This window comes from Sciurus carolinensis, chromosome 10, assembly GCF_902686445.1.
Source record: "Sciurus carolinensis chromosome 10, mSciCar1.2, whole genome shotgun sequence".
NCBI lineage: Eukaryota > Metazoa > Chordata > Mammalia > Rodentia > Sciuridae > Sciurus > Sciurus carolinensis.
Window position 1 is genome coordinate 1,750,086 of NC_062222.1, and position 18,318 is coordinate 1,768,403.

The 18,318-nt window shown below is 53.7% G+C and overlaps 1 protein-coding gene across 1 annotated transcript in view; it reads right to left on the reverse strand.

Annotated features, from left to right (window-relative positions):
* Nucleotides 1–17,985, reverse strand: part of Qrfpr (pyroglutamylated RFamide peptide receptor) — a 38,319-nt gene extending 20,334 nt beyond the window's left edge. The window contains exon 1 of the mRNA XM_047567150.1: nucleotides 17,525–17,985. Within this exon, the coding sequence (XP_047423106.1) occupies nucleotides 17,525–17,864 (340 nt within the window). The 5' untranslated portion in view covers nucleotides 17,865–17,985. The remainder of the gene's footprint in view (nucleotides 1–17,524) is intronic.
* Between the last annotated feature and the right edge of the window lie 333 nt (nucleotides 17,986–18,318).

The window sequence follows — 18,318 nt, forward strand, 5'->3', positions numbered from 1 at the left end:
GTTCCATCGCAGGCAGAGTCAGATTCCAGCCAGACGAACTGCCCCGTACTAGCTGAGCAGCAGCTCAGAGAGATGTTAAGAACGCTCAGGCCAGTTGACCATGCACACACGCAGCCAGGACACAGCAAAACCAGAGGACACGCATCAGTAAGGACTGCAGCTTCCTCTGCAGGGGTGAGAGGCATGAAGACAGGAATGGAGATTTGTTTTAAATCTATACGGATGTGATGAAACAGGACAGAATCACTGCCCCAATGATAATGATAGTGTATTATTAATCCAACACCATGAACCTGAGATCCACAACGGGCAGGTGTGTAGGGAGCTGGGTGAAGGAGGAGACAACAGGCAAACATTTTTGCAAGAGGGGTAGAGGGAATTGGGGATTTTTAAAGCCACAGCAGGACTTCCAGCCAGTCCATGCCTGCAGTCACCACTAGGCCAAGGCTGCCCACTCCTTCTGGGATTTAGACCCACTTCCTGAATGACGAATTAGCAGTCTCCGCCCTGCACAGTCCAGAAGTATACTATCCACACGAGTGCATGAGACGCTTTTTCAGTAACTGAGCTCTGCATTTATTACAGTAATAAAAATATTCAGGGAGCAACGAGGTCATAACACAATCACAATACGACAACTGTCCCCGCTCAGCTATGGTGGCATCCCATCATACTGTCATGGTCTCACCCCACACAGACACTCCAAGTGGACAAAACGCACCATTACATTAGCAACTGCCCATGGGTAGGTGCATATCTCAGTTGGCTGTGTTCCTGTAAGTTGCTACTCGGGTTCCTCTGGTTTGGTCATGTCGTCCCGAGGGTTGGTTGAGATGGGCCTGGCCGTGGTGCTGTCCGTGGTCAGTCGTACTTGCTGACGCCCGACTCCCCTCTCGGTGACGTCTGACCACGCCATTGTGCACACACGTTGGTCTGCTTGCCACCATATAAACTCCCAGGATAATCAACCCATGAAAAGGAGAGGTCCCTCGGGGACCACAGCCCTGGTCCACGAGCAGCCGGCCCTGCTGCTTTCTCCTGGGGGCAGCAGAGCACAGGGCAGGCACCTGTCCCGGCAGTGCCACCCAACCACGGCCTGAGACAAAAGAGAGGAAGAAGGGCCGGGGTCTCCCTCTCCCCTTCAAGAATAGCCCCCAGTGACCCAGGGCCTCTCCGTGGGACCCACCCCTTCAGGCTCCGCCACCACCTGAGGCGCTGGGCTGAGGACCAGGCCTGCACGTGCCTCTGGGGATGTTCAGGGGCAAGCTGTGGCGTGCACCTGCAGGGCCGTGGCCGAGCTGACGTGCTCTTCAGTACGTCCTAGTCCAAGACGGCCCAGGCTTTGAAACTGCTAACGTGGCCTTGCTGAAAGACTTCAGGATTCCCCAAGAGGCTGCCGCTCCCAGTTGAAATTCACCGCCTCAGTGGGATGTTGTCCTCATCAAAACCCACTCAGAAGTCTTCTTATTTTTACTTCTTGGTACCAGGGACAGAACCCAGGGGCACTTAACCACCAAGCCACATCCCCTGCCCTTTTTAAAAATATGTTTTATTTAGAGACAGGGTCTTGCTAAGTTGTTTAAGGACTTGCTAAGCTGCTGAGGCTGACTTTGAACTCAGGATCCTCCTGCCTCAGCCTCCTGAGCTGCTGGATTACAGGTGTGCACCACCGTAATGTTTTCTCACGATAACATCTTTCAGGTTTCAATGTGAAAATCCTGCCACAGGACACAGAGAGAAGAAAAAGCATCAAATAGACCTCATTTCATTATAAATTATCCATCCTTGGTTATTTCAATATAGTAACAAAAAATGGACTAATTCACAGAGGAAGCATGTAATAAAGAGTTTGTCTACTGGGACCGGGGTTGTGGCTCAGTGGTAGAGCACTTGCCCAGCATGTGTGAGGCACTGGGTTCGATTCTCAGCACCACATATAAATAAATGACTAAAATAAAGGTCTATCAACCTCTAAAACAATATCTTAAAAAAGAGCCCGTCTACCTCGAGGACATTTTCACCATCTGATGAGGGCCAGCTGGATTTGGTCATCATGAATTAGCAGACAAGTAACAGGCTGGGCAGAAATTCGGGCCCTCCTTGGTGTGATGATGACGTGGAAAACAGACTTGAATGACGGTGGTCCTGACTACCACAGCGATGGCCTCGCGGTGCGACAGCAGCAGGGAGGAGTGTGCCAGTCTGCCCAGAGGTGCCCGGGAGGCCTCTTCCAGAGGCCAGCGTACTCTGCCCCAAGTCCTGCAGGAGCAACAGTGAAGCACAGCGACCACTGGGAACCCGCCAGCGGGTCTCCATCTCCTGGGTGCATCCGGCTCACCGGGGACTTCTGGGAAGAGGGCTCACCCAGGAGTCGAGACGGTTTGGAGCAAGGTTCCAGGCCGAGGTGGTGGGCAGACAGGTCCACGGTAGAGAAGGAAAAGTGTACTGCAGACCAGAGACGCCGATGCGCTCCCAGGGAGCGCCGTGTCCTGGACGCCAGTGCTGTTGTCACCATGGCAACCAGGCCACGGTGGAGCTGTGCTGCCGCAGAGCGCCTCCTCAAAGCACCCTCTCCTTTCCCTGGCGTCCCCTCTGCCAGCCACACTGCGCCCTGCTGCCCTCCAGACTCCCAGGAGCCCGTAGGTTTCCTCCGGGACGCGGCGGCTTCTGCTCACCAGTGGGGCAACCACCGCTCATCTGCCTCCTTATACTGAAAACTGTTTTTAAAGCAGTAATTGTGGCTGGGGTGCAGCTTGGAGTTGAGTACTTGCCTGGCATGTGTGAGGCTCCGGCTCCATCCTCAGCACCCCAGAAAGCAGCTGCGATCTTCTGCAGTCCTCCAGCGCGCCTCTGCCTGGGGAACACGCCGCAAAATGCAAAAGTCCAGCCGAGCCCAAACAGCTCGGTGCACAATTTCAGCTCCTGTCTGTCAACAGCCGTTTCTCGGCTAGAGACCTCCTAAAGCCGCCTGCGGCAGGCCAGGCCCGGCCCCTTGTTTTTAAAGAACAGTAGCCAGTTCCATTCTCGTGTAGTCGACTAACCCTGCATCCGGAACATCTGTAGGTCGGGTTTTCTAACAATAATAGAAAAGCACTAGGTCTTTTCACTACTCTCTTTTTTCTAAAAAGTACATTTGGTATAACCCTCATCCCAGAAGAGGAAAAAAAATTAAAGTGGGAACATGTAGAGAGATACAAAGAAAGTCTTTCCCTGCTGCGTTCACAAGACAAAATCCCAGCTCGTTAGTTTGTGGATACCGACGAGTGGATTCCCGAGACCCAGAACAGCCAGCTCAGGTGGTAACGAAATGCAGGACAGTGGAAAGCCCAGGCGCAGAACCACAGCAGGGAGACACCTGCCCCACGCTTGGCAGGAAGCTGCAGGAAAAGGAGGGAGGCGGCAGCGGGAGGCAAGGAGAAGCCCTAGCAGGAGCGAGGCCTCAGAACGAGGAGGACGACGACTCACCAGCCAGGCAAAGAGGGTGCATGCGAGGGCTTTCTGGCCGCGTTTCTGCCCTTCTCCTGATCCTGGGCAGTTCCAGCTCATTATAAAATGGATGCGGCCCACCTGCCTACAGAGCAGCCTGTCAGAAGGCCAGCGAGGCTGGGAAGAACGTGCTTCTGGTTTCTTTTCTCTACTGCCCCCTCACTCCTTGACCAAGGGGACACTCAGTGGTCACTTCCTCTGCTGGCCATCTAAGCAGCCACAGTGTGTGAGGCCATGCAGGTGATGCCAGGAAATCAGGACGTGGCACTTGCCCGAGAGAGACAGAGGGAGAGGTCCAGAGCGGGAAGAAAGGCCACAGAGGGCAAGGCTGCGTGGCGTGGCGTGGCGGGAAGGACCCAGACTGCACAATCGCTTCCCAGTTACCCGGCCCCACCTGCTCCTGGTCCAGGAGGCGCAGGAGGGCGAGATGGAACCTGGGACATGAGGCTGGCACTGCAAGCCAGGACGTGGGTCAGGGCCAGGACGAGAGGTGGTAGACAACCCTGCACCTTCAGAGAGTGTGACCCCAAAAGACAGGAGCCCTGCAGAGCGAGGAAGAGCCTGGGGTGCGACTGGGAGCCACGGGAAAGACCCGAGTGGACGGGAGGAAGGAGGCTTGAGAAACGCCTGGCCCAGTAACTAGCTGGAACCTTCCAGTGTCTCTGAAATCCATGGTTAGAGACGGAAGTCAGTGTGCATGAGTGTTGGTCACTGGACTGCCTTTCTTTGGAGCTGACACCGTGTTGGTCACTGGACTGCCTTTCTTTGGAGTTGACACCATGTTGGTCACTGGACTGCCTTTCTTTGGAGCTGACACTGCCTTCTCGGGGCCTCCTTGGGGTTTCTGGAGACCCCTGACACTTACCTTACACTCACAATTCCATGATTGCTACAAAGTAGCCTTGCTATAACTCCAATTATTTGCAGCAAACAGAATCTTTGTTTTTGTAAATAAAAAAGCACAAATGCAAAGTACACAAAAACAGACACGATCTCACTCTTGTGCACGTTGCAGAATAAACACCGATTCCTGAAAAGCCGGAAGCATGCGTATCAGGACAAGCTGGCGCCCATCGACTGACTCCAAGACTGAGAATCTCCTGTGTGCTACTGAGAACCCTGGTGAGCTGAGCACGAAAGTGCTGGGAAAACAGAACAGACCAGCTTGAAGCCCACGGAGCTCCCATTCCGACAGCAAGTGAACCAGGTCTTCAGAATCCAAAGTCCGGATAGTGCTTCCTCAACACTGAAAACGTCAATCAAATCAAGCTGAATTTAAATAATGTGTTCATTGAATTAACCTCGCCATTATGCCTAGAGATTTATGGGTAATCTAAACTTTTAACAGCGTCTTCATCTTGCTCAGAGTTCGGTTTATTCTATTCGGTCCTGACTTCCTTCATTTTCAGTAGCAGGCAAGGCAAATTTCCAAGGTTCTGTTACCCTGTCACTAAAACCATCCTTATAAAATACAGCACCAGTGTTTCCTCCTCAGAACCCGCTGAGGAAGCCACTGCATGAATCAGGTTCATAGTAATACTTGGATTAATTTGGGGGGGGGTTATAAGGGACTGAAACTCAGGGGCACTCGACCACTGAGCCACCACCCTCAGCCCTATTTTGTATTTTATTTAGAGAGAGGGTCTCACTGAATGCTTTGCCCCTCAATTTTGCTGAGGCTGGCTTTGAACTCACGATCCTCCTGCCTCAACCTCCTGAGCCACTGGAATTACTGGTGTTCACCACCACACCCAGCAGATAAAATTTGTCTAATAATATTTCTCTTCATAAAGACAAATGCTTCAAAGGCTGAGTATTGCCTCTGATAAGCGGATGCTGATCCATGGTGGGGCCAGGGTAGGGAAGAATGAAGGGACTTTGGATTGTGCAGAAGGAAGTGAGGGGAGGGGTGGGGCAGTGGGGACGGGAAGGACAGTGGAAGAGACGGACATCAGTGCATAGGGCATCCTGTGTGATCACACAACCAGTGTGACTCTGCACCATGTTCAGCCAGAGCTTGAGTTATTCTGTCATGTATAGCCAATTAGAATACCCCCCCAGTAAACAAATGCCTTATTGCTTCTGGGTATCTTAGTAAGAAAAAGAAATTAAAACCAGGTGCACAATTTCTGCTGCTAAGCAGCTTGATGGTCACCCCCACTCTGGCCAGTGTGGGGTTCTGTGAGCGTGTTCACCTCAGGGTCCACTTGTGTGCAGGCCACGGAGAGGCAGTCCGCCAGTCATCTCCACGAAGGCTCTCAAAGGACAATCATCAAGTGTCCCTTGCTGGAATTTGTCCTCCAGGCCCCAAACCAGCACCAGAGTGTGAGGGGGAGGGGTGTTGGACAGCGCTGCCCAAAGTGGACGGGGAGGTGAGGGAGCCTGAAGAGTGCCCAGCCTCCCGTCCTGCGTGACCGCGGCAGGAACCTCCCAGGAGCAGCGTCCTCAGGACACAGCTCTCACCAGCTGCGCGAGCTCAGCAAGGACTTAACAGGACTGGTCAGGAGACAAAGGACGCGGCAGCCGCTCCTCCATGGCGCCCGGCCTCTGCTGTGGGCTGAGCCACTTTCACAGCGGGTGGAGGTACTCCTCTGCGGTCTGAGTCTGGGCTCCGCGGTGACTCCTTCAGAACAGAAGTGACGTGTGTTCAGTTCCCAGTCCTGGGTCCTGAGGTCCACATGGGCTCTCTCTCCGGAGGCGGGCGGTGCCTCCTCCAACAGACTGGGCTCCCCACTGGGGGAGGACAGTCCCAGGCCCCTGGGCCCTCCCCGCAGAGGTCAGCCAACACAAGGACTTGTCAGCTCATCAGATGAATCAACCCTCCAGCGACCCCCAGGAGACTAGCCTAAGAGCCCCCCAGCCGAGCCCAGCCCAACCTGCTGCCCCCGGGCCACAGAAACAGTGTGAGTCCCCTGGCTTCTGAGAGGCCCGTTCTGAAGAACAGAAAAACCAACACACGGCGCCTCTGCGCCTCCGCTGGGCACCTAGACCCAGGCGGTCCCGAGCCCGGCACAGGAAAGCTCTGTCAGGGGCCTGGCACTCTCGCCTTGTGCTTTCTGCTTCTCCACGCTGCAGGGCAGAGCTCCAGGGCCCTCAGTCACGCAGATGGAGCAACTCTGTGCCTCCATGAGGACGTCGGCAGGCGACCATCATGAAACTGACACCACCGTCCATGGCACCGAGGCTGGGCCCTGGAGGTGCCTCGCGCGTTTCCGTGATCAGCGTGGGCGTCCACCATGAGGGCCGCTGGTGGCATGAGCTGGGTGGGGGCACCTGGCGAAGGGGTTTGAGGGAGCTGTCCACTCTAGGAGGCAGGGCCGGCCAGGGCCGCTCCTCCATGGGTGGTGCGGAGGCCCCGCCTGCGTCTGGGTGGCCTGGAGACCCGGGCCTCGGGGAGCCGCAGAGGCAGCAGGCCCAGTGGGTCTCTGCCCTGAGCCAGGCCTGCAGACGCCTTGCGCAGCCCTGTTGGTGCGCCACGCACACGGGACTAGTAGGAATCCCTGAGATCTGAAGATCAGAAGAAAATACTCTTCGAGTGAATTGCTTAATATTTTAGCATAAATGAGCTCTCCATAGAGAGAAGGATCACACTCATTGTGTAAATGCCCACGGTACATATCTGAGATCACTAATGCTGCAGGGACCGTGTCCTTTTAACTTTCTCTCATTCTTGTTGAATCCGCTCCACACACAGGTGTGCATAACATTTTAAACAGTGAACTTTTTCTGTGAATGATCCTAAGGTCCTATCTGTGGGTCCCTAGTGGCAGGTCCTTTTCCCTCACGGGGTGGTTCACATTCATAGCAGGTCTGAGAGGTGAGTCTAAGCCGCCCCAAGTGACGATGAGGAAGCTGTGCCAGAGGAAGCCAAACGACTGCCCCAAGTCAGACATGACTCCACCAAGGTACGCCATTAGCAGAGCAACTTACAGCTCAGTTCCACCTGGAAGACATTTTTTAACATTGATGTCGTTTCTTACGTGGGTTGAAAAGGATTTTCAAAGGAGATTCTTATCAGTAAAAAAAAAAAAAAAAAAAAAAAAGTAAGGACTACGTGCTTCATACTGAAATCAAACAGGAAATGAGACCTGGGTAAGTATTGATGCTTTTTGTAAAAAACAGTATGAAACAAAACTTGCTTCTTTCCCATACTTTCTGCTGCTCCACCAGCCTCTGGAGGGTGGCCTCAAATGTCCTGTTATAGCCTCTCTGGCCTCCACCAGGTCTGGCTTCGTGCCAGCAGTGCCAGCCGTATCCGGAGGACACGGTGAGGAAGAGCCAAGGGTGGAACGAGAGGTGAGGCTGTCCGAGTCCACTGTTCATGCTCCTTCTCTGCACCATGCCCAGGCCTCTTTCTCCCCGGAAGTGGGAACAAGCTGTCTTCTGAGCTTCCGAAGAGGAGCACACTGTCTCTCTAGTTGACAGGAAATTTCTTAGCAACCCAGCCACAGGAAGAAAGAACCCAGCTTTACTTTTAGTTTTGCAAAGATAGGTTTAAAAAAACTAGTAAGTACTGGCTCCACTGCTTCAGAGTGACTATTAGAAATCGTTAATTAAGGACAGGAAATGCAACAATGCAGCTTCTGCAAAATCCTTCCTAGAGGCCCAAACTGAAGGAGCTGCTGAGGCGAAGGACCCAGCCTGCTCACAGGACTCGGGTAGTCCCTCAGCAGAGAGAGGTACAGACGTGGGAGCACAGGGGACCGCAGAGAAAGTGGCCAGCGCCCGGTACACACCAGCAGAGGGAGATGTCAGTGACCCATCCAAGCTGAGACAGACAGATGCGAGCACCCAGGCCAGGCCAGCAGAGAGATGCCAGTGTCCTGTCCAGGCTGGCACAGAGAGATGCCAGCGCAGGACTGAGGCCTGGAGACAGAGATGGAACAAACCCCTGACGGAGGCCATGTGTGCACAGAGCTGGGTTCCCACGGGTAGGAAACAGTCCCACAAGGATAGCGACAACTCTGTGAAACATGTGATCTGCCCATCTGCACCATCAGCACACTGTCCTAGTCCCTCAGTAGGACTGACCACCTCCTTCTGACCCCATCTCCACCATCAGCACACTGTCCTAGTCCCTCAGTAGGACTGACCACCTCCTTCTGACCCCATCTCCACCATCAGCACACTGTCCTAGTCCCTCAGTAGGACTGACCACTTCCTTCTGACCCCATCTCCACCATCAGCACTGTGACCTAGTCCCTCAGTAGGACTGACCACCTCCTTCTGACCCCATCTCCACCATCAGCACACTGTCCTAGTCCCTCAGTAGGACTGACCACCTCCTTCTGACCCCATCTGCACCATCAGCACACTGTCCTAGTCCCTCAGTAGGACTGACCACCTCCTTCTGACCCCATCTTCACCATCAGCACACTGTCCTAGTCCCTCAGTAGGACTGACCACCTCCTTCTGACCCCATCTCCACCATCAGCACTGTGACCTAGTCCCTCAGTAGGACTGACCACCTCCTTCTGACCCCATCTGCATCATCAGCACTGTGACCTAGTCCCTCAGTAGGACTGACCACTTCCTTCTGACCCCATCTCCACCATCAGCACACTGTCCTAGTCCCTCAGTAGGACTGACCACCTCCTTCTGTCCCCATCTCCACCATCAGCACTGTGTCCTAGTCCCTCAGTAGGACTGACCACCTCCTTCTGACCCCATCTCCACCATCAGCACTGTGACCTAGTCCCTCAGTAGGACTGAGCCACCTCCTTCTGACCCCACCTCCACCATCAGCACACTGTCCTAGTCCCTCAGTAGGACTGACCACCTTCTTCTGTTCCCATCTCCACCATCAGCACACTGTCCTAGTCCCTCAGTAGGACTGACCACCTCCTTCTGACCCCATCTCCACCATCAGCACACTGTCCTAGTCCCTCAGTAGGACTGACCACCTCCTTCTGACCCCATCTCCACCATCAGCACTGTGTCCTAGTCCCTCAGTAGGACTGACCACCTCCTTCTGTCCCCATCTCCACCATCAGCACTGTGTCCTAGTCCCTCAGTAGGACTGAGCCACCTCCTTCTGACCCCATCTGCACCATCAGCACTGTGACCTAGTCCCTCAAGGACTGACCACCTCCTTCTGATCCCATCTCCACCATCAGCACACTGTCCTAGTCCCTCAGTAGGACTGACCACCTCCTTCTGACCCCATCTCCACCATCAGCACACTGTCCTAGTCCCTCAGTAGGACTGACCACCTCCTTCTGACCCCATCTGCACCATCAGCACACTGTCCTAGTCCCTCAGTAGGACTGACCACCTCCTTCTGACCCCATCTCCACCATCAGCACTGTGACCTAGTCCCTCAGTAGGACTGACCACCTCCTTCTGACCCCATCTGCATCATCAGCACTGTGACCTAGTCCCTCAGTAGGACTGACCACCTCCTTCTGACCCCATCTGCACCATCAGCACACTGTCCTAGTCCCTCAGTAGGACTGACCACCTCCTTCTGTCCCCATCTCCACCATCAGCACTGTGACCTAGTCCCTCAGTAGGACTGACCACCTCCTTCTGACCCCATCTCCACCATCAGCACTGTGACCTAGTCCCTCAGTAGGACTGACCACCTCCTTCTGACCCCATCTCCACCATCAGCACACTGTCCTAGTCCCTCAGTAGGACTGACCACCTTCTTCTGTTCCCATCTCCACCATCAGCACACTGTCCTAGTCCCTCAGTAGGACTGACCACCTCCTTCTGACCCCATCTCCACCATCAGCACACTGTCCTAGTCCCTCAGTAGGACTGAGCCACCTCCTTCTGACCCCATCTCCACCATCAGCACTGTGACCTAGTCCCTCAGTAGGACTGACCACCTCCTTCTGACCCCATCTCCACCATCAGCACTGTGACCTAGTCCCTCAGTAGGACTGACCCACCTCCTCTCTGACCCCATCTGCACCATCAGCACTGTGACCTAGTCCTTTATTATGAGCGACCCAGCCTCCCTCTGTGTACCATAACACCATGATGGGAACAGGACTTAGCTCCAAAGAGGAGCTAATAAGGAGAGGACTTATTTCTTAGTTTACATTATTTTTTTTCTATTGGAAGCATGAACCCCAGCTGGCTGGAATCTTTTCCTGAATTTTCTGGAGCTATTAGAAAGTGAAGTGTCATTGAGAAAGTAAGTTCCTTCCTTTTTTCCTTCCTCCCATCTTCCCTTCTCCGTCCTCCCTTCCTTCCTCCCTCCCTTCTTTTCAATACGTATATTATAAAACATATAATTTCATCCCCTCCCTTTTTCTCTGTCCTGGGGATTGAATGCTGATTCTTCCCTGGAGCTGTACTCCAACCAACCCACCTCCACTCTCTTTTTTCATTTTGACACAGGGTCTCGCTATGTTAGACAGACTGTCCTCTTACTCATGATCCTCCTTCCTCAGCCTCCTGAGTAGCTGGGATCAATGAACGCGTGATTGTACCTGACCACTGTAGCTTTTTAAAAGCATATCATTAAGCGGTATGAACTCTATTGACAATGTAATGGAGTCACCACCACTTAAACTCTTCCATGATCCCAAACACAAGCCTAAACATGAACTCTCCACTCATCCCTGCCCCTCATCCCCGGTAACCTTGAATTTATTTTCTATCTCTGTAATCTTGCCTATTCTAAATAGTTCCTGTAAGTGGAGTCAATGATATGTATCCATGTGAGTCTTGCTTATTTCACTTAACATACTATTTTAGGCTTCATCCTGTTGTACTAAGCATCAGAACCTCGTTCCTGTTGACGGTGAGTAATTGCTCATTGTGGGTATATACCACATTTGGTCTGTTTATTTATCTGACAATGGACCTTGGGTTGAGAAAGGAAGTTTTAAAGAAATGTAAGTGTGTAGTTCCTGGGGCCTTTTCAAAATGCTATTTGCAAGAGCTAGATTAAGAACAAGACCACAGAACTGTGGCTGGGAGCCTGGCGTAGAGACGGGATGCTCCCTGCTGGAGGACCTAAGTGGAGCTGGGCCTGAACTGCCCTAACTGAGCATTTTCTTGCCATGTGCAAAGCCTCCCCCTTTCATTAAAGGGAGTTTAAGCTGGGCTTCTCTACTTGCAAACAAGAACCCTAATAAACCAGCCCAGGGACAAAGAACACGCTGGCCTACATTGTAGAGAAGCAAATTCAAGAGAGGACACCGTGTGTGCCTCCACGTGTGCAGTGAGCGTTTCAGACTTTCCCGGTGATAGATCCACTTCTGCCATGGTGGTGATGGCAACCTGCCATCGTCCTCAGCAGGAAAGACCTTCTGTGTGGGTCCTGCCGCTCTTACCGCCCCTTCCGCTTCCCCAGTGGTGCTTCCCCTGGCCCGGGGGCTTTCCCTCTCGGGAGTGAGTGGCTGACTCCAGGGACTGGCCCAGAGGCAACCCAGGGCACCTCCCAACTTCGCTTCCAAACTGAGTGCTGCTGCGGGCCTCTCCTTCCTCTCCTCTTGTCATCTCTGCTTTAAAGAGATTGCTCTTCATCAGCAGCCGTCACTATTCCTGCCAGGAGACTTTCTAAACCCCACACTGCTCCTGATTCTGCGTCAGTTCACAGATGCACGTTTCCGAAGTGTCATAGAAAAGGAGGATGTCATGAAAAAGGAAAGGGATGTTTTCTAATTGCTAATTGCACCTTCAACCTGAACTGGAGAAGCTTCAGGGTCAGGCCTCTGCTCAGAACTGGCCCCACAATTAAAGCCCGCAGCCTCTTTAGTGCATGTCACCAAAGATCACTCCAGCCCTCTAAAAACACACCTGAATGTTTAACCCTTGCCCGGTGCCTGTTCCTCCCCTCCTTTCCTTCCACTAAAATCCTTTTCTTTCTCATCTAAAGTCAGATGCAAAGCTCTATTTATTAAAAATAGAGACAGGCGCCGTTCTGGTGAGGCCTGGGAGTCGCCCACCCGGCATCCACCCACACCAGTCCCCAGGGCTCTGGAACAAGGCTCTAACAGTCTTTGCTCAGAGGTGTGCTAATTTACAGCAGGCATCCTATTCTCCAGACGACAGAAAAAGGCTTCTGATCTTAGTGTATCTCATATTCCAACCTCTGTACCACTTTTTACTCCTTTCCAGATTCTTTTTCTTTTCCCCTTGGTGCTGGGAATTAAACCCAAGACCTCTAGCCAGGTATGGTGGTGGGGCACCTGATCCCAGTGACTCCGAGGCTGAGGCCACAGGTTCAAACAGTTGAGGCTAGTCTCAGCAACTTAGCAAGACCCTCAGCAATTTACCTAGATCTTGTCTCAAAATAAAAAATAACAAAAGGGCTGGGGATACTGCTCAGTAGTAAAGCACCTCTGGGTTAAATTCTCAGTGTCAAAAGAGAAAGAAAGAAAAGGAAGGAAGGAAGGAAGGAAGGAAGGAAGGGGGGGAGGGAGGGAGGGAGAGAGGAAGGAAGGAAGGAGGGAGGGAGGGAAGGAAGGAAGGAAGGGAGGGAGGAAGGGAGGGAGGAAGGGAGGGAAAAAGGAAGGAGGGAAGGAAGGGAGGAAGGAAGGAGGGAGGGAAGGAAGGAAGGAAGGGAGGGAGGAAGGGAGGGAGGAAGGGAGGGAAAAAGGAAGGAGGGAAGGAAGGAAGGGAGGGAGGAAGGAAGGAGGGAAAAAGGAAGGGAGGAAGGAAGGAAGGAAGGAAGGAGAGAAGGGAGGAAGGAAGGAAGGGAGGGAGGGAGAGAGGAAGGAAGGAAGGAAGGAAGGAAGGAAGGAAGGAAGGAAGAAAGGGAGGGAGGGAGAGAGGAAGGAAGGAGGGAAAAAGGAAGAAGGGAAGGAAGGAAGGGAGGGAAAGAGGGAGGAAAGAAGGAGGGAAAAAGCAAAGAACAGAAAAGAGTCTTGTGCATGCAAATCGAGCACTTTATCCCTGAGCTGCATCCCAGTTCTCCACACTCATCTGGAAAGACTCCGTGAAGGAAGGTCAGGGTTTCCATGAAGACATAACGGACTGCCTACAATGCAGCAATTGCCTCAGAGGTCCTGTGGGACTCCGTCTTACACGACCACTTCTGCGTCTCCCAGGCATGTGTCACTCCTGGTCCTACTTTGAGAACACGCCACCTGTGGTGTGAAGGCTCCGTGCTCTCTGGAAACCTCGCTTCTGTCACTCTGTGAGCCCCATCCTCAGCCCCACCCTGGTCCTGGTGCTGGGAGCATTCATGCTATGTCAGCGGTGTCGGCCTGGTTGAAAATAGAGATCCTCTCTAACTTGGGAAACTTTGAAAACTTGACACCAGGGATCACACTCAGACCAGTTAAAGTCCGAATCCCCAGGGCGGGCGGTGGGCAGACACGGGTCTTAAAACTCCCCAGCCCCATCCGGACGAGGCCAAGACTGAGAGCCACTGCGGAGGGAGCTCTCGGGCGTTCTCGTGGCAGCCGCACGTTGCGGGTGAGAGGACGCATGTCTGCCTTGGAGCCCCCCACGCAGGAAGCTTCTGGAGCTCCTTCCTCGGAACTGCTTTCAGTCAGCTGCCAGTCACCACCAGGAAGCTCTTCGCTGCCGCAGCAGGGGTGCAGGGAGTACCAGGGAGCTCAGCGTGCACCCGGGAGGCCCTTCCTCCCCAGGCGCCTGCAGAGCCCGCCCCATGCCCTCCCCAAGCACGCCCTCTCACCTCACTCACGCTGACTTCCACCTGCAGCGGGGAGATCTTCAGAACTGATCCCAGCACTGGGGCTGCGCGCCCTGGAACCCTGACCAAGTTCCCTGTCCTTCCCCCTCTTCCAGTGCTTCCTTCTCCTGATCTGACGGAACCCTGGCTGTCCCACAAGGACACAGCTCTGTGAACACCTTCAGCACGCCATGCACACAGCAGATACCCAGGAATGCCAGGTGCAGGAGCAGCTCATGCACCATAGATTACAGTTTGGACTGCAGGCAGAAGGACGAGATGCACGAGAGTCGGGATGCCGATCAGATACCACATGCGCATGCCTAGCCTTCAGGTCAGCTGCAAGACGTGGCTCAAGATAAAGACCAGATGCCAAGCTCAGAATCATCAGTGGAGAAGTGAGACCTGGCAATGGCCTCTGTGCAGAGATCACTGATGAAGAAAAGAGACTGCCACTAAGCTTCAGTGGACACTGGCACAAAAGAAGAAGCGCAAGAACCATCAAGGAGAGAACATAAGACATGGAAACAAAGAAAAGGAAGAAAGAGGAAAAGAGGAATTTCGGGGACCTGGAGAAGAGAGCATTGCTCCTGAGCCTCAGTTACAGCAAAATCAATTGTTCTGAATTTAGTTAGAAGCAAAACGTGCTCAGTCAGTGCATTCGGAGGAGACTTTGCAGTTGTGAAGAAATAAAGAGAAGAAGAAGGCAAATGAGAAAGTTCCAGACAAAGATGGTAAATGTCATTCTCAGAGGGCAATGGGGAAATTCACTGGTGGCATCTGACAAAATAGATCAGAGGGGGAAAGAGGGAGGACTCTTAGGACGGACTTCTAAGTGCCAGGGCAACACCATCCCAACCCCGTACCAGCCACAGGGGGTCATGAGCCTAGGCTGCTGACCGTGCCTGGGGCCAGAACCCGCTCCGGTCACTGATCCAGAGGTCGGTAGGTAAAAGGCCCTGCACACTGCCCCATCCTGCTGGCGCGCTTGGATGCCACAAATCAGGGGTTCGTTCCTGACGTCAGTGTGATTCACCCAAATAAACTGGGTGTTCATGGGCGACTTGGCCAGTTTGCTCGCAGGGTGCCAGAAAAAAGCCGTTTGACTTCTGTTTGTTTTACAGCCTAATTTGCAGCCACTGCTGCAAATACGCCCACTTGACTGCGGCCAACAACCTGGCCTGCTGAAGGAGGAGCTGGGCAGAGCCTGACGCAGGGCTGAGTCAGTGGGAGCGGCTCCCCTGAGCTGAGCATAGCTGGCAAGACTGGAGGCCGGCAGGGACAGCGTCCACAGCCCTCCAGCGGACACCCGTGCAGGCAGGTCCAAGTGTCACCCAGCAGCACTTTCACAACGCAAGCTGCACACAGTCATCAGGAGCTGACACCGTGGGTGCTGCCGGTCCTAGCAAGGAGGTGAGCGGACCGACGGAAGATCAGCCGCGGTTCCCCAGCCCAACACCGTCAGAAATGCGTGGACTGCAGAAATCCAACCAGGAGGCGGGAGTGGAGTCTGGCTGGGCCACAGAGGTGCTTTCTGTGAGTCAGTGGCACTGTGCTCTTTCATTTCAGTTTGATGCCAACATCATAAACGCTGACGTCCCCTCCTTCTCTGCAGAGGGGGAATGGCCATCTCAGCAAGGGAGATCTTCAAAGCCGGGCCCCATGGGGCAGCCCCACCCTTCCCCCAGGGGTCTGCCCTTGGCCTTGGGCACCACCTGCTGATCTTGGAGGCCCTGTCTGTCCTGCCTCACCTGTGAAGTAGTCCTGTGGTAGGCTGTTACACAACGTGTGCATGTTCCTCCCTGGCAGTATTAATCTGTCTCACCTCTCACCATTCCCCACCTGAAAGCTGTGTGTGTACTCTGGAAAAGTCCTACATGGAGTTCTTAAAATGCAGCATCTTCTTCCTCTCTTCCACCGTGTGGAGGGAGCCCAGCTCCTAGGAAACGCCATCCTTGTCTACTGACAAAAGCCTAAATTACCCAAGCCCCTCCTCCGGGAGGCCTTCCTGACCCACCCCCACCTCTACCAGAGGGGCCCTCCTCCCCTCACACCCTGGCTTGCTCATGCAGGGGCAGCGCTTGTCTCTGAGGCCCACAGGACCTAGATGAGCTTCCTTGGTGTCTGTACCCCCAAGGTAGAACGCTTTGCCACCTAGGCGTCCTCAATGGCTCTGTCAAATAATAAACCAAGAATTAATTTTCAGCTCTTGAACCATTTTATTTTTTTGCATTTATTTTTCTTGCCTTAAAACATACAAGTTGATTCTTGTTCAGTATCCATCTCAGCTGTTTCCCAGGCACTGTCCTCTCCCCTGGACTTCAACTTAGGTGTCCTCTACTTAATTATAGCACATCACTTACTCTACAAATCCCATCCCAGAGAGACACAGGCTGCCTCCAGCTGAACACCCACCCTTTGAAAAGGGCCCACCTTTTCAAAGCACATTTCCCAACACTCATCTCTCTCCAACCCTACACAATACTTCGGCCACATATCACCCCTTTATCAGTATTTAGAAGCTGACGTGAAATGCCCCCATGAAACAGGAAGCAAGGAAAGCAGGGCATGAGAAAAGGCTTGGCAGTGCCCCTCTGCCATCAGCAGGGGACGTCCTCGGTCAGTCTCCCTGGACATCAGTCCTCAGAATGCTTCACTAGCAAACGACGCTGATTCCTAATATCCTATTGCAACACTGAGGCCCAGACAAGTTGAAGTCATGTGCAGTAGAGCCAAGGTGGTAACCCGGGTCTCCTGATTCCCAGAAAGAGATCCACGTTCCTTGTCGTCAAACGGAGATGTAAGCACACAGCAGCACGCAGGCTTCACAACACTAGCTGCCTCACTTCCCACCCTTCCGCCTGTAAACTACACATTCCTGAAATGGCTTCAAGTGCCCTCTTCTGTCTTTCGTCCCAATTTTGGAGTGAGCTCTGCTCCTAAGAATACCCCATCCTTTTCTGTTGATGAGTCTAAATTATTGTTCAAAACACAGCTCCAACCTCATCTCCTCAATAATTTCACATAGAAATGGCAAGTCTTCATCTTTTGCTCAAAAACCAAGTTCTGTAAGATGATCCAAAATTCTCCCCTTAATTTGATGGTGTAAGTTGCACCAGGCAACTTTTAAATGCCCAAATACAACAACTGCAGTTGAGAGCATCAGAATGTTTCTAACCTATAAATCAATTTAAAATTTTTCACACTGTCACTTTCAAGTCAATGCTATGTAAATCTATGTTTAAGGCTGTTTCGGAAATCCGCTGCAGATGAGAGGGGAGTCAAAGACTTAGCCTCCTGACCTGCTGACAGTAAACTCCGTGCAAGTTAATAGAAAACAACGCCAAAGAAAGAAACCACGGATCGCCAGTTGGTAAAAGTGGGAAGGAAGAAACACCCTCGGCGAGGGTGCGGGCACAGGGCAAGGCGCGCACTCACCCCCTAGCCAGTCGTCCGAGATGTTCTGGAGCATCGTGACCGGGATGCAGAAGAAGGCGATGAGCAGGTCGCTGAGAGCCAGCGAGCAGATGAAGATGTTGGTGACGGTGCGCATGGCCTTGCTGCGGGTCACCACGTAAACCACCAGCGCGTTGCCGAAGAGCGCCAGGGCGAAAATGAGCACCCCGGTGAGCACCAAGGCCAGCTTGGCGCGCGCGGGCAGCTCCGGGGTATAGACGAGCGGCCGCAGCCCGTAGAGCGCTATGAACTGCTGGCGCGTCAGGTTGTGGTCGCGCAGCAGCTGGGAGAAGCGCTCCGGGGTGATGTTGAGCGCCTGCATGCCGCTCGGCTGGGCTGCGCTCCCAGGGCGGCTGCCGCGGCTCCCTCCGCCGGCGACTCCACTCCAGCACGCAGCGGGCGGGCGGCGCGGGGGCGACCGCGGGCGGGAGGCGGGGTCCGGGGCAGGGCGACTGCATCCAGGGGCCCCGCAGGCGCGCTCCAAAAAGTTCTTCCCTCCCAGTCCCAAGGCGGGGCGCTGCGACCGCCCTGCTCCGCCCGCCTGCGCGACTCCTGGGGCGCAGTGCCCGCCGCGCCCGCCCGCCCGGCGCGTGTCGCCAGCGCTGGGTCAGGCCTGCATGTGAAAGTGGGCATCGAGGCTTCCCGGTCTCACGCCTTCTCCTCCAGAGAAATAAGGCGGGCCACAGCTGGCTCGGAGCCTTCGCTCAATTGACTCCATTGACTGCGCCAGAAACTGGACAGAGCTAGCGGAAGTGTCTTCTGTCATTTTATCGCAG